This window comes from Rhododendron vialii, chromosome 7a (assembly GCF_030253575.1).
Source record: "Rhododendron vialii isolate Sample 1 chromosome 7a, ASM3025357v1".
NCBI classification, from domain to species: domain Eukaryota; kingdom Viridiplantae; phylum Streptophyta; class Magnoliopsida; order Ericales; family Ericaceae; genus Rhododendron; species Rhododendron vialii.
In genome coordinates, this window is record NC_080563.1 from 4,021,463 (window position 1) to 4,036,434 (window position 14,972).

A 14,972-nucleotide genomic window follows, 5' to 3' on the forward strand; every position below is an offset into this window, starting at 1 on the left:
ATCTTTGTTGATGTTTTTCCTTGCTGCTGTTCTTCGATTACGAATTATTCAGATTGCCCTGTTACATGGTACTCTACAACTTTTTTTTATAACCGAATATCTGGGTCAGCTTTGCGCATCTCAACTAATTACGGAGCCCTGAAGGTAACGACTGGACATAATCCCCAATGGTTCCAAAGTTTATAATTTTTAGCTTCCGTGGGAATAGAATATGTGATCTCATAAAACATACATACAACTTTGTTCATATAAGGTGAAGCCCAATGTAGACCCAATTCGATGGAAAAGCAATGAGTCTACCTATCTTCCTATTGACCACTCCTCTCCCAATATGTGAATTGTAAGAGAAGAATTGTCGAAAAAAATGATCAATAGGAATGTCCGTAACATTGCTCATTGCTCATGGAAAAGGTAACACGGGGCTCGAGAAATACTGTTGATAATAAAAAATGGAGTACAAAAAAAGGGGAATACATGTGCGCCACCGTACATTACATCCCGAGTATTGCACTTTATGGACGGCCGGATCAACGCCACGTGGCCAGAATCGGCGATTTGGAGATAAACACAAACCCCCTCCCCCGTCCCCACTTCCAGCCAATGGCACATCCGTAATATTCTCCCGGTATCAGCACCAAAATTGACAACCCACTGTCCATTAAAATACACAGAGAGAGCACGAGCTGCATTCCCATAGGACAAAATGACAAATAAAATCCGCATTTCAGATTAGCTCTGTCTCACACACACACGCTCTCTCTCTCTCTCTGTCATTTCGGCTAGGGTTCCATTGCACCTCTCTCTCTCTCTCTCTCTCTCTCTCTCTCTCAGCTTGTGAGTGTGTTGAGTGGTCGTAGATCTGTACGGACAGGATGACTATGAACTGGAGCTAGGGTTTCGAATCCACTGAAAGTAGGGGGGGCTTGCGTTGGGGTTCGGATTATTTGGAAAAAAATGGCGACTGGAAACCCATTCGATTTGCTGGGGGACGACGACAACGATGACCCGTCGCACCTGATCGCTGTTCAGCAGCAGATCGTCGCGTCGAAGAAGGCCCAGGCTCCAACGCAAGCCCAGGCCCAAGCCCAGCCGCCAAAGCCTGCTGCTAAGTTGCCCTCTAAGCCTCTCCCCCCAGCTCAGGCTGGTGAGCCATCCATTCCTTTGAGCTATATACATACATACTTGTATGTATATTGCTATCTGTATATATAAATATGCGTTTGTATTAGTTTGTTGTATGTATTGCTATCTGTCTATATTGATATGTGATTGTTTTAGTTTGTTATATGTATTGCTATCTGTATGTGTATTGATATTGGTTGTTATTAGTATGGTGAAACTTCCTATGGTGCTAGGGACAGTGCCTAAACCACTTTCATGTTTCTCTTGTGGGTGGTGAGGCTCACAAGCACATGTGGGTATGGACTAGGGAGTCAAACATTTTTTTGGATTGCTGTTTTTAGAATCAATTTTACAGGTGTTCTGAGAGTCAAAATGCGTTAAAGAGATATTTTCTATTTCTCGGATAGTATTTCTGCTTTGAGAAAAATGGGAAATGAAAAATATTTGAAAGCAGTTGTTTTCGAGATCAGTTTCTCAAAAGTGTTCACAAAAACTGATTTTGTAAACTGCAAATGCATGCGTTGAAGGGTTAAGTTTATCGCAAGGTTTGAAATGGTTGATACGGTGGATAGAACTGGTTGTGCTTCTTTGTACGTTTGTTTGTTGAGCAAGAAGAAGCGGATTTGTATTCACGATTTGGGGTTTTTTTTTGGTAAGTTTCAACCAGCAACACGCACAAAATGGAATGACCCATTTTCGGAGAGGTGGATGACCATATCTGTCGCTCACTTAAAGGGCTCTCAACAAATGTGGGAAAAGACAATCGTCGCTAGCTTAACTGTTGTGAGCAAGGTTGTGAATACCGTTCCGTACCGGCCGGTACGTACCGGTTTGGAGAGAAAACGGTACTCCAACCATACAATACCGTCCCAGCCTCAATACCGGCCATTACCGGTCGGTACCGGCGATTCCGGACGATACCGGGCGAGATGGTGGTACTGGAAATTATGGGCGGTATTTTGCTAACCTTTTCTCACACATCACACTCAGTGAGAGAGAGATTGAGAGATATGGACGAGAGAGAGAGAGAGATACCTGATCGGAGCATGAGGCGGCTGGAAGAAGAAGAAGGCAGCGGCAGTAGACGGAGAAGACAGGGGGTTGCACAGGATTTGGTGGGCGGTGTGGGTGAATGACAGAAAAGTGGGTTTTGTTGTTGTGAATGAAAGAAGAGAGTGGGTTTTGTTGTTGTATATGTAATGATTTTTTTAATTCCAATTACGTATACTAATATATACTTACGTATATTTTTTAATTTCCAATTACATGTATATATACACACACTTTTCCATCACTTTTTCATTACGTTTTTAAAAAAATAAATAAATTCGGAGAATAACAGTTTTTATAACAAATAATATGGTTTACTTTTAATGTTTTTCTAAAAAAAAAAGGTTAAAACATTTGTATTCTAAAATGAAATTATTATCCAAAAATTAATGGTAAATATCAATTATTCTAATTAATAGTATGAATTAAACCAATTTTAGATGAGAGTTATATAATGACAGTTCTAAAAAAAAATTATGTTATGATAAATTGGATGTCATGAGAAAAATAATGAATTTATAACTATATATTGGTAATTGCACTAAATCCGAAACGGTACCGGTATTTGACCGGTACCGTACTGTACCAGTAAGAAAACCGGTACTCTTGCCGGTACGGTATTTAGAACCTTGGTTGTGAGCCCTTTAAGTGAACAGTGAGTAAGGTCCTCCGCCTCCATAATGTTAGGCTAGAGCGTGCAGTTTGCCCTTACAAGATCCCCTTTAGGCATTCCTTGATTGTGGACTTGAATTCCTTTTATCATGCATCAATTCGTTGTTCATCTCTGAAATTCTATGATGTAGCTAGATGGTGCTGAATGGATAATACTATCTCTCCACTTTATCCCATTGTGATGATTCTATTGTACTCTGCACTGGTTTGTCTCAATTTCTTGCATAAATTAATGGATGCATTTCCTATAGTAAGCTGTAGTTGAATATGTATTAGACGGAAAAGGAAACATTATTCACTTATGCATACACTGGCCTGTCTCATAATTTAGAGTATTTTCCTTGGACATGGTCTACTACTTTCTCCCCGTAATTATGTGTGAACAGGTTTCCATTGTTCGTTCTCTGTTTATCATTTCATCTTTACCCATTCATACAAATGTGAATACTTTTTTTTTTGTAACGCAACAAAGCTATAGTTCTTCTACTCCTTTGTTCTCTTTCCTAGTCTACTACTTTCTCCCCGTAATTATGTGTGAACAGGTTTCCATTGTTCATTCTCTGTTTATCATTTCATCTTTACCCATTCATACAAATGTGATAACTTTTTTTTTGTAACACAACAAAGCTATAGTTCTTCTACTCCTTTGTTCTCTTTCCTAGTATTCACCTGGTTGTTCTATCGAGCAGTGAGGGAGGCTAAGAGTGAACCAGGGCGTGGAGGAGGCCGAGGTGGTGGACGTGGATATGGGCGTGGCCGTGGCCGTGGTGGGGGTGGATTTAACAGAGAGGCAGCCTCTGACAACTCCTTTACCAATAGTGGAATTTCCAGTGCTCAAGTTTCCACTGAAGAGCTAGATACTGGGAGAGCCTCTGAAAGGCGTGGTGGCTATGGTGGGCCACGTGGTTCTTACCGCGGTGGTCGCCGAGGTGCTTTCAGTAATGGAGATGATGCAGGAGATGGGGAACGCCCTCGTCGGGTTTACGAACGCCACAGTGGTACTGGCCGAGGGTAAGATTTTCCTACTTGTTAGTTTCTCTGGATGTATGCTGCATTTTGGTGCCTGTAATAATTCTCCATCTTTATTTAGACATCTTAATGGTTCTGACCTCTGGTGTTCTGAAGTGTGCTATTTATTGTCTATCTTTCGTCACTTTTGCAGAAATGAGTACAAACGCGAAGGAGCTGGTCGAGGGAACTGGGGAACTCCGACTGATGAAATTACTCCGTTAGTATTTCGTTGCCTGCTTCAACTTGCCTGACGATATTAGTCCATTTCTTATTCCTTAAGACATGCTTTAAGTGTGTGTTGCGACTCTTCTAATCATGTTTACCTTGTTCAGGGTGACTGAGGAAGTTGTGAATGATGATGAGAAAAATGTGAGTGCTGAGAAGCCGTCAGGAGAGGAAGATGCAACAGATGTGAACAAGGAGACTCCTGCAAAGGAGGAGGAAGAAAAAGAAAAAGAACCTGAGGATAAGGTGAATGTCTTATGTTTCGTATTACATTAGATTGATAATCCCAGAATATGCCTTCTCATTCTAGGTTCTCAAGTTTCATTCACTTGAAGGGAGTTAATAGGAGTAGGCAGATGTTAATAATGGATGAGAAAATATCTTCATATATCTCTTTGGATGCATCTTCTACTCGCCTGAATAGCTTGACCTTTCAGCTTTGGTAATTTGCAGTTTCTTATTTCTTCATTTCAAAGCCAATCACTGTTGCACTCAGAACGTGGATTCCGTTTGAACTACATCCGTGATCAAGAAATTTGTTTTAAGAGCTTCAATTTCAACAAGTTTACTATTCATTAAATCGCTATCATTGTTTTGCTTAATTATCTAGTGGGATATATCGTGGTTTTTGTTCTTGATCTTTAATCACATGTGTTACGTCTTTAGATCGTGGTGTGTCCGTGTCTGTGCTCTACTTAGATGCTGACTCCCATGGAAAGGATATTGGAATGGAAGTAGAGAACAAGACAATAGCGCACAGAAAAAGAGAGAGAAGAAAGAAGGTAGATGAGAAGGGCTACTAGTGACAATGAGTATAGTGAACTATCTAAGAAGAGAAGCAATGATAAAGACGAAATCATAGAAGGGGGGAAGGGAGGGGGAGATGAAGCTATTCTGATATTCGTCAACTTTAATCTGTTTGAAACTAATATTGTTTGAATCAATGAAAGCTTATATGCGGACCTGATAGAACGCAAAATATGTCTACGTAATTTATCTATAATGAAGCCTGCCTAACCTAGAAAATCCAATACAGTGACTTTTCTTTCACAAGCCTCTAAAAATCCTAGTAATTTGGAACACAGCAAATTTTTTTGTGGGACAATATGTGAACTTACATCTTCTTGAATAGGAAATCAGCTTATCCACTTGTGGGGGTTAGGCTGCTTACATTCAACCAGTCTGCAGACCCTCACTTTCACAGGTAAGGCTGCATACATTCAACCTTCCCCAGACCCTGCACTAGTGGGAGCTTCGTGCATTGGGTAGCCCTTAATAACGAAATCAGCTTCATGCAGAAACCTTTTTGTCAGAGCTGTAGCCTAAGTTCCTCGTAAAGATTTTTATCAAATGTGTAACACTTTAGAGTATTGATCGTGATACTTGTACTATCATAATGAGACGGCTTTTTGAAGAGGAAGTTATCTAGTCCTCTAAAGACGCTTCATCTGACAGTTCAAAAAAAAAGACGCTTCATCTGTTTAGTTAGCGCACTGATGGCTCTGTTCTGTATTTCTAAGAATGGCTATGGTATTTGTTCAATGGGAAAAACAATAGGAGATGACACTTGAAGAGTACGAGAAGGTGCTGGAAGAGAAGAGGAAAGCACTGCAGGCCCTTAAGACTGAGGAAAGGAAGGTGGATGTCAAAGAGTTTGCATCCATGCAACAACTCTCAAGCAAGAAGGACAATGACGATGTCTTTGTCAAATTGGTGAAATTCACTGGCACTCTGTAATTTCTGCTTGCTTCTACACTCACGTTTATGATAATTATCGATTGTGTGTGATGCTGTATCTAGGGTTCTGATAAGGATAAGCGAAAAGAGTTTCCCGACAAGGAGGAGAAATCCAAAAAGGTATTCATTTCCAACTAGGAAAATATTTTTGGTATGTTGTTTTCAGAATGTTGGCTTGTTAACTGATTTTTAAAATTGTTTTTAGCCTGTCAGCATCAATGAGTTCTTAAAGCCTGCTGAAGGGGACCGGTACTTCAATCGTGGCAGGGGGCGTGGACGTGGTCCGAGAGGAGGTTATGGTGGAGGAGATACCAGTATACCAATGAGCAGGAATGTGGCAGCCCCAAAAATTGAAGATCCTGGGCAGTTCCCTACCTTAGGTGCCAAGTGAGGCAATCATGTGCCTTGCCATCAAATCCGTACTGTCTTGTTTTCCTTGCTGACTCTTCTCAAGTTCCTGGAATTTAATTTGGCTATACAATAATGGAGGTTCTTGTATCAATGCTTATGCCTTTTAAGATGTAAATTCAGGTGTTTCTTCATGTGTTCCCATTGTAGCTTCATCCCATACTGGAATCTGTGGTCTTTCTTTTTGAAATTTTTGGGGCACATGAGAGATCAATTTATGGCTTGGAAGTTTTTGCTCAGTTTTGTTTCAAGCTCTTTCTGATAGGCATCCTGTAGACATTCCAATCTGGGCTTTCAGATTAGTTTATTTGCGCTTTCTAATTTCCTAATGATGAAATGGAACAAGAACACCTCGAGAATGATAAGTGCTTGAGCTTTGAGTGTTTGAAAAACCTGTGAACCTAACCTAATTTGAGCCACTTCAAAAGGCCAAAAACCCTACTGACGCACGCTGCTCTTAGATCCTTGCGCGACGGTCAAACTGTCAGGTGGTGGTTAACAGTCAAATTTTGACCGTTGATCATCGCGCGCCAGGGCGCACCCTTGCGCGATAGATTGACTTCATCACGCGTCGGACTAAACTGCTACCAACTTTTCTTGAGGAGGAAATCTGGCCACGAATGCACCTTCAGCCAGCCTCGTGGACTGACTGAACTCTTCTTTTTGCAGCCCATACCTACCTCATCTCTCTTTATAAATACCTCCATGGTTCATTCATTAAAAGGGTTACAATTTTGAAATGTTACAAAGTTCCAAACTCAAGCCATCTTGTTTCCTTGCTTCTATCATTTATACGCCCTCAAGAACATAGCTTGTTCTTTTTTCAAACAACCTCAAAGCTCAAATACTCTTTCAAAACTCAAAAACTAAAGGTATAGCTTACCTTTGTTCTGTTTTTTGTTCAAATTCCTGAGGGGGGCTAGCAGGGCCAAGGCTGGTAATCAATACCTGTCCTGGTCTTAAAGCTGACATGGTTTCAAAAACCGTCATGGTGGGAACCAGCACGCGACGGTCCCACTCTCGCGCGCGACACTTTGTGGTTGCGCTCGCACGACCGCGTGGGGATTGGTGTCCTACCGTTTTTTGCTTTATTTCATATAGATCACTGTTAAGCATGATAATAATCAGTTTACTGCTTTCCTTAGTATAAACTGCTAGTCTTAGTTCAATATGAGTTTCTGTTGTTATGGAGTACCCCTGAGATCATTCTAGACCTGTCCCATAACCCAAAAACATGCAAACCAAGCACTGGTTTGGTTGCGCCAGGGCGCGACAATCGCGCGCCAGATTGGCTCCATCGCGCGCCGGAGCGCACCGTCGCGCACCAGAGTGAGACAAGCGCGCGATAGTCTGCCTTTGACTAGTGAGTGACCTTGCACTGGTAGCTCAACCTTAGGCCATTATTTTGTCCCCACACTATTTTATGGGGTGTTTTATTAGTTTGTAGGGCTTTTTAGCCTTTAAACATTGCTTAGAATTGTATATTATGTTGCTTATCAACTGTTTGGTTTGTCCTGGGTGTGCACTGGTCCTTCCAGAGCCCAGAGGGTTTGAGAATAAGAGCTGTGGATTTGAGCTCACTGGCGCGCGTCTTGGAGTTGCGCGCGCAGTAGTAAACAACATGCAGTGACTTGTTCAGTGCATGCTGGTTTCTTCTTGCGCACATCACTCCAAAACAGGGGCTTTTCAGTTTATTTAAACTCCCACAGCAGTCTGTTTTCATCCTATACTAACTGCCCATCCATGCCATCTATCACATTTTGCAAATTGTTACGGTTTTGATCCCCGATTAACTGTTTCCCCGCCCTAATCGGCTAAAAATTAATTAATCAAAAAGAATCACAAACATTTTTCGCAAATGCCTGAATAGAAACCGATCTCCAGATTAGGCAAGAGGGGTGCCTTAAAATTCTTCCCCTCTCGTAACCTGGCACCCGAACCCAGATATGGTTATGATGGACTGGTGCCTTCACCTTTTTCAAATCAAACAGCACAGCGATGGTTTCAAGTTCGGTTCCATGGGTGTCAGACCTTCAAATCCAAGTGGCGATTCTGAATTGAGCGCTCGTCTGCCAAAAAAAAGCGCGCTCGTCGATCCGCCCTATTTTTCCAGGCACGCTGCCCACACATCCGCTGATGCAATAATATCGCGCACATAGGATTGTTGAAGATCTAGGCAAGAGAGCCTTGTTTCTCCGACTTTTCTCAAGGTGCTGCTTGTGCATCACTCACGATTGAGATAGAACAATTCCTTGATTTACAAGAACATGAGAGGGAGGAGTTGTGCTACTGCGGATCAAAAAAAAAAGAAGAGTTGTGCCGCTGATATCTTGCTGGCAGTACTTTCAGTCACAGTGTAGAACTAAAGAAGAATGCTTCAGCTGAACGCAAAGTCAACAAGGAATGCAGTCTCATGCTCTAGGAATTTGGAACCTTGTGGTAAGATGCCAATGACGCCCTTTCAAAATTTGCCAGACACAACACAAAAGTCAGCAAAAAGAAACCGTTTTGCTGTGGATAAAGAAACCGTTAATTACGATCTTCATTTGTACACGGTCTCATAATCGATGACTTAAAGAAAAGAATCAGAACACATTTCCAAAGCACTGAGGAAAAAGCAAATCTAAACAAGGGTGAGTTGGAGAATGCTTTTCCTTCAAATAAAGTGAAAGGATATAATTTTACATGCTATGGGGCAGCCAACAAGAAAGTAGCAAGGGAAAGTACTCCTTAAGAGCAGCAGCCACTGCTCTGTGCAACAGGCTGCCCGCGGATATTCACTGTTGCAGGCTTGGCATTGGTCGTAGCTGGTTGACTTGCCATCCTGTATTGTGAAGGGGAAAAAACAAAATATTAAGCTTTCAATATGACCACCCAATAAGCAATGTCATATAACCACAGGCCACATCAATGGACAACATGATTACTCTTTTGATTGTATTACAAAAACAAAGAGATTGTTTACGTGCTACCGACCTAGTTTTTATTGCAGCAGCCATAGCCATGAAAGCCTGCTCCACGTTAGTAGCATCTTTTGCACTAGTCTCCAAGAACGGTAAGCCCATTTCATCGGCTAATGCCTACAAGAGATTAAATAAACGGATAATTCTCTAATCTGCCTAACTATGCTACATTTCACAGGTATTCTTAATAGCAACTCCTTGTAATCTTACCTTGCCTGTTTCATAAGACACGACTTTTTTTGAAGTCAGATCACACTTGTTCCCAACTAGAAGTTTGTTGACACTGTCACTTGCATACCGATCAATCTCATTAAGCCACTGCTTGACATTATTGAAACTCTCTTGATCTGTAACGTCATAAACCACCTACAGGAGAATCCAACGCAAGGAGAAATTAGTATCAGAGAGCAAAAAGCTTGTGCGGATTAACCGGGGGGGGGGGGGGGGGGGGCGGCGGGGGGGGGGCGCGGGGGACGAAAGCTGAAAACTCACTATTATTCCATGGGCTCCACGGTAGTAGCTGCTAGTGATTGTCCTAAAACGCTCTTGCCCTGCAGTGTCCCACTGTACATGTAATTGAAGGAGCACACTCAGCACTTCTTAACACAGGAGGGATAATATGGTATCCGCAAAAAAAGGTGCATTCAATTCCAAATTCACGAAAAATGGGATTACGAATTATCAGAACCCCATTATGTCGGATATAGCTATGTTCCGAATGAATTTTCTAAAAAAGGGTTAAAATGAAGCCAATCATCCAAAAGAATATGGAGCTTAAAGACTGCTCATTTTCCTTTCAGTGTGGAAGATAAGGGGCAATGCCATCCAGAGACTAGAAGAACCCATGTCACTGAACAAATATTTAGAGATTATCAGACAACAATAGAAAATCAATTGACAGCTTACAATTTGAAGTTTGATAGTCTTCCCATCTTGCTCCACGGTGCGTATTTTCTACAGGATATCATGACAGAAGATTAGCAAAATTAGATATGCCAAAAGAAAGCTAAATTCTTACCTGTACGCTCCAATTTACTCACAAAATCAACTCCAATGGTGCTTATGTAACTCTCCAAATAAGAATCATCCTACACACAGGGAATGAACAAAGAAATCATCAAGCAAGAGTATTAACTATCTAACAATACAGCACCATCGTAATGCATGTAACTACAAATTGAAATGATAACTAAAACAACTTTCCACAATGAACACAGAAAGCCAAGCTACATGGATATGCATCCTGAACGTAGATATCATAACCTTGCTTTCAACTTCAGTAATAAGTGATAACCCATATCATCAACAAAACCAACTTTTATCAGGAACAGTTCGCTGCAAATATTTTCCTTAGACCACTATTTGACAAAAGGAAGTTAGCTCAAAGCATGGAATTGAAAAGTAACATTGTTACACCAGACTTTTACTTCATCTGGTAGGGTAGTTACGTTGCCTGATCTGGAAGCGTTCCATGAAACAGAAACATTTGATACATTCCCGGGGCATAATAAATGTACCATGAACTTGAAAATGTGCAAAACTGTCGTCGTATTTTCTATTAGTTGCTCATACAACTAAATTTTCGGTGTGTTTCACAGACCAAAGTTTAGGCGCATTTCTTTGGAAGCGAGAAAATTTTGGATTCCACCAATGTTTTGTTTTGGTTGCTAGGAAACAGAAATGTTTCAGCCATTTTCGTGGAAATGAAACAAAATTTTGTTCCTTGCCAAGTGCATGAAATTCGGGACAGTTAAAAATTCTTGATGGAGAATCTGCCAAGTTGGACAATACCTCTAAAGATTTATTAGACAGAGAAAATAAGTGCTAACCCCTTGAAGTGGGAAAAATAGTTACAAAAAAAGCAAACTCCACAAACCTCCATTCACAAAGTTTGATAAGCAAGATCCTAAGAACTTACAGCAAATCTCAAAAGGAGACATGATTTGCCAACACCAGAATCTCCAATTAGCAAAAGCTTGAACAGATAGTCACTGCAAAATGAGAGCAGAGGGAGAGCTTATATTCGCAAATTACTTTTGTTGCCAAGAATTAAGTCAGCCCCTAGGGCTTCCAGTTGCACTTGCTAAGAAATCATCTGATCATTGACATGTTTATTGCAATGAAATAAACTTTTATTTCTCAACAATATCACGAAGCACGAGATATCTTCTACAATTCTAAACAAAGGGCTTAATGAGCTGATACACTTCCAGGGTCTAAAACATTAGAGACTAGAAACAAAAGGAGGTTAAGGAGTTTCCTAATATTCACTCTCAGTCTCATGGAAAGTAAATAGCAAAGATATAGCACTTGTTTTCTAAATTGCACTCATTGCCATATCCATCAACAAGTAAACAGAAAAAAAGTAGCTTGTTGAATCAGCATGAACAGTAGCTGAGCTACAACTGCAGTTCAGAGAGGGCAACGTGAAGTCCAATCATTACAAGTTTTACAAAATTCTTAATCTTTGGTCAACAAACGAATGAGATTTGACCAAGGTTTTAGATATCGGCCGATGCGCGACGGGTTTTCAGCCTTCCAATACCATTACCACCAAGGCACCAATATACTGGTGAGATGGAAAGTCACAGGCGTATTGGACAGTTCCCATTACATATCGGTTCGTTTTCCATCACTGACCAATTTACGGCCGTTAGGTTGATACTCAACCGTTACAGGTGATTTATGCTGTGTCTGGATTTGGATTTGAATTTTTTTTTTAAAAATAGTAGGGGTAATAAGTGGAGAGAGATAGAGGGAGAAATGTTGAAAGTACGGGGAATCTAGGGGGTATTTTTTGAAAAATGCTTTTTGAAAAGCAAAGAGAACAAGGAATTAGGCACTTAAATTTCTTTTTGTCAAAAATGTTTTTCAAAAAATTCACGACCCCAACAACCTTTTCCCGTCATGTATCATTCGATACTCCCGATACCGTTACACCATGACCATTGCCGTACATGTCCCGATACCATTATTTAAAACATTGGATTTGACTATAACTTTCCAAACCCAGTCAAAAACATAAAAAATAACATCTTTCATTTCATTTCTTCCTGTATTGTCACCTTCATTTTCTGCTTTGGAAATCAACTCACCAAACATAACAATACATGGGTGAATTGCATGGTTTTTTTTTGGTAAGAACAAACTATTAAAACTTAGAGGGGCCTACTTGAATTTTCAAAGGGGAAAAATTGCAAAAGGCTAATGGTCTAATACCATAGTAGCCTAGTAGGTAAAGGTTGAGTGAAGAAATAAATATGGGGTCAGATGCCCCCAGTAGCTCTGCCACTGAGGATGACGTTACACTCACACATTCCTTAGGTTTTCCAAGTCGCGAACATACTTTACCACCATGTTCAGTGGTGCAACTATTGAAAATCGAAAAATCACGGCAACGCATGCATCCAAACCGTAGCAGCGAACTGAAAAATGCAAATAGCTCACGTGTCTACATATTCTGCCATACCTACAACTTTTAGCAAAATTTTCATAACTCTAAAGAGTCAGAACTCAGAAGTATGTCCGCATATATGTGATCACCTACCAAAACAAGCTCGTCATCATATTGAATCTCATCCTTAGGGAACTCACAACCACTAAATCACTATTGAACTATGGCCTATGGAACTTTTTGACAACCATCCACTGTAGTAGGTTGACAGGCCACCTCAACAACACGTGTGAGTGGTGATCCATCTAAACCCATCGGAAAGAGATTACTAACTATTCCCCATTGAAACTCATAGACGACCATTTGAACATATCTGTAGCTCAGCTAGTCAGCTAGAATCCAAGGAACTTTTTGCCTATATTTTCATGAATAATAAAAACCTCTGTTGGTTATGATATCTAAAGAAGCATTGAAACTATCACTATGGAGACGAAATATCAATAGTAATACACTTTTTTTTTTATCAGCAAAAGTAACATTTTATTAACAAACTTGACGAAAGGTACATCAAGTAGGGGGAGGGGAGGGGAATCAAACAAAAGGTAGGATGAAAAAAAAAAAACAGCAGTTGAGACAAAGCCCAAAACACCCAATGGGCCAAACCCAAAACATCTAGAAGGCAAAGCCCTAATACCCAATAGCAATGCACCTTTGTACTGGTTAGGTGGATCTTAGTTACGTAACCGTTCAATAGGGCCTTGCGCTCCCACTCTCAATCACCGCTTTATGATCGCGCTTTCAATCCTCGCTCTCGCAAAATATAGTAGCTTGAGATGTCTTTCAAAAACTCGCTCTGATTTTTCAAAGACGGTTTTCACGCAGCAAGTTTTGTGAGTTAGATGTCGACCCTCATATTCAACTCTCCGCCATCCCTAGCAACATAGCTAATGCCAAACGGTTTTGAGAAACCACAGACGTGTGCAACTAAAATAACCGAAAGACCAACACGAAACCCTAAAAATTGAATTTTGACCAAACTTTGCCAAATCTAGGGTGCACAAGTGAATCATATCAAGCCCGGAACTAATTGATAATAAGAATGAATAATCACATAGGAAGTAAACATAAACGGATAATTCTCCTGTATTGTACGGTCAGTATCTAAAATTTCAAAAGAACGAGAGGTTACGTAGCGGAACTTACTAGTCTGGATTCATGATCGTGATTGTGATCGAGGAAAGGTGAAGTATAGCCGGTAATTGTTGGCTCCTCTGGCGAAATATGGACGGAATTTGACGAATCTTCGCGGGGGAGAAAGAGAGAGAGAGGAGGATGAGAGAGAAAGTTTAGACAAAGTGGCGGGGGAGAGAGGAAGAAAGGAAGGAAAGAGGGAAAGGGAAGATTTGACAGGCTGAGGAGGAGAAGAGGTTACGTACAGTTCATATATTCGTGCAATCTGTTCCCTTGTTTACTTTGACATCTCGTCCACGTCAACTCCTATAAGGCTCTGTTTGGAAGTTGAGAAAACAAAAATAAAATTTTAAATTTTTTCCTTTCTTTGTTTGGTTCTTAAAATAAGAAATAAAATTTTGCTCTAAAATTCTTTCAGTTTGTCTCTCAATTTCTCTTCAAATTTTCCTCCTATTACCTCTGTCACTATTTTATCTTCTTTTCATTTTCTTTCCCTAAGTTCCAGACATGGTCTTAGAGAAGCTAGGATTTATTCTGAGTAAAACTGTAAAAGTATATAGTTGTTTTCTTTTATTTCAATGTGTCTCTATAAGATTCTCTACAAAAAAAAAATACAAAAATTGAACAAAGAGATGGGATAAATTACAAATTTTATCATCAATATGTTACATCAATTTTCTATTTTAAAAAAATAGAGATGGGTTGGGGATACTTTTATCAGTTGTTTTTTCTACTTCAATTCAATACTTTTCTAAGATACTAAATACTTTATTTGAGTACTTGTTAGGGGTTAATTATTGGGTGTTTATTTATTTATAGAAATAAGAAATTGCAATTAGCATGCCAGGCTTGCCTAGAAGACACCCAAATTGAATGAGCACTTGAGTATGTCATTTAAAAAAAAAAAGAAAAAAAAGAGCACTTGAGTAGGTTTATAATTTGACTCTTGATTAAATTCTAGTTTAACCCCATCAACTGGCATGCCTATCAAGTTCCAATTATTGAAAAGAACATGCTTTGGACGTCATGCACACACGTGAGATCTATGTATATCACGCAATTCTAGATACTCGTTTGTTGTTTGTTTCTTGTTTTCGGCTTTTAATTCTGTTGATCCTTTTGTGCGCCTATTTTTGTTGCTCCGCCTTCAGAACTCGGCGAATAAAATCTACGTTGAAAATTGTGAATATCGATCAATG

The 14,972-nt window shown here is 40.1% G+C and overlaps 2 protein-coding genes across 2 annotated transcripts; one reads left to right on the forward strand and one right to left on the reverse strand.

Moving 5' to 3' along the window:
• Nucleotides 1-692: 692 nt before the first annotated feature.
• LOC131331806 (RGG repeats nuclear RNA binding protein A-like) lies at nt 693-6,464 on the forward strand. Its single transcript, XM_058365743.1, has 7 exons — nt 693-1,144; nt 3,534-3,855; nt 4,007-4,072; nt 4,188-4,326; nt 5,638-5,793; nt 5,881-5,937; nt 6,023-6,464. The coding sequence occupies exons 1-7, from the start codon at nt 955-957 to the stop codon at nt 6,206-6,208; spliced, it is 1,116 nt and encodes a 371-aa protein (XP_058221726.1). The 5' UTR covers nt 693-954; the 3' UTR covers nt 6,209-6,464.
• Nucleotides 6,465-8,731: 2,267 nt separating this feature from the next.
• On the reverse strand, nt 8,732-14,018 carry LOC131331812 (ras-related protein RIC1). The gene is made up of 8 exons (XM_058365746.1): nt 13,786-14,018; nt 11,107-11,179; nt 10,229-10,276; nt 10,095-10,142; nt 9,681-9,752; nt 9,399-9,554; nt 9,202-9,305; nt 8,732-9,049 (listed from the first exon to the last, which is right to left on the reverse strand). The coding sequence occupies exons 1-8, from the start codon at nt 13,797-13,799 to the stop codon at nt 8,956-8,958; spliced, it is 609 nt and encodes a 202-aa protein (XP_058221729.1). The 5' UTR covers nt 13,800-14,018; the 3' UTR covers nt 8,732-8,955.
• Between the last annotated feature and the right edge of the window lie 954 nt (nt 14,019-14,972).

Coding starts and splice junctions, on each gene's coding strand:
- LOC131331806 (XM_058365743.1), top strand. CDS start 955: ATGGCGACTGGAAACCCATTCGATTTGCTGGGGGACGACGACAACGAT. Junction 4,073..4,187: donor CCGACTGATGAAATTACTCC/GTTAGTATTTCG, acceptor TACCTTGTTCAG/GGTGACTGAGGAAGTTGTGA. Junction 5,794..5,880: donor ACGATGTCTTTGTCAAATTG/GTGAAATTCACT, acceptor TGCTGTATCTAG/GGTTCTGATAAGGATAAGCG.
- LOC131331812 (XM_058365746.1), bottom strand. Junction 10,143..10,228: donor GCACCATTGGAGTTGATTTT/GTGAGTAAATTG, acceptor GATATCCTGTAG/AAAATACGCACCGTGGAGCA. Junction 9,555..9,680: donor GTGGAGCCCATGGAATAATA/GTGAGTTTTCAG, acceptor ATTCTCCTGTAG/GTGGTTTATGACGTTACAGA.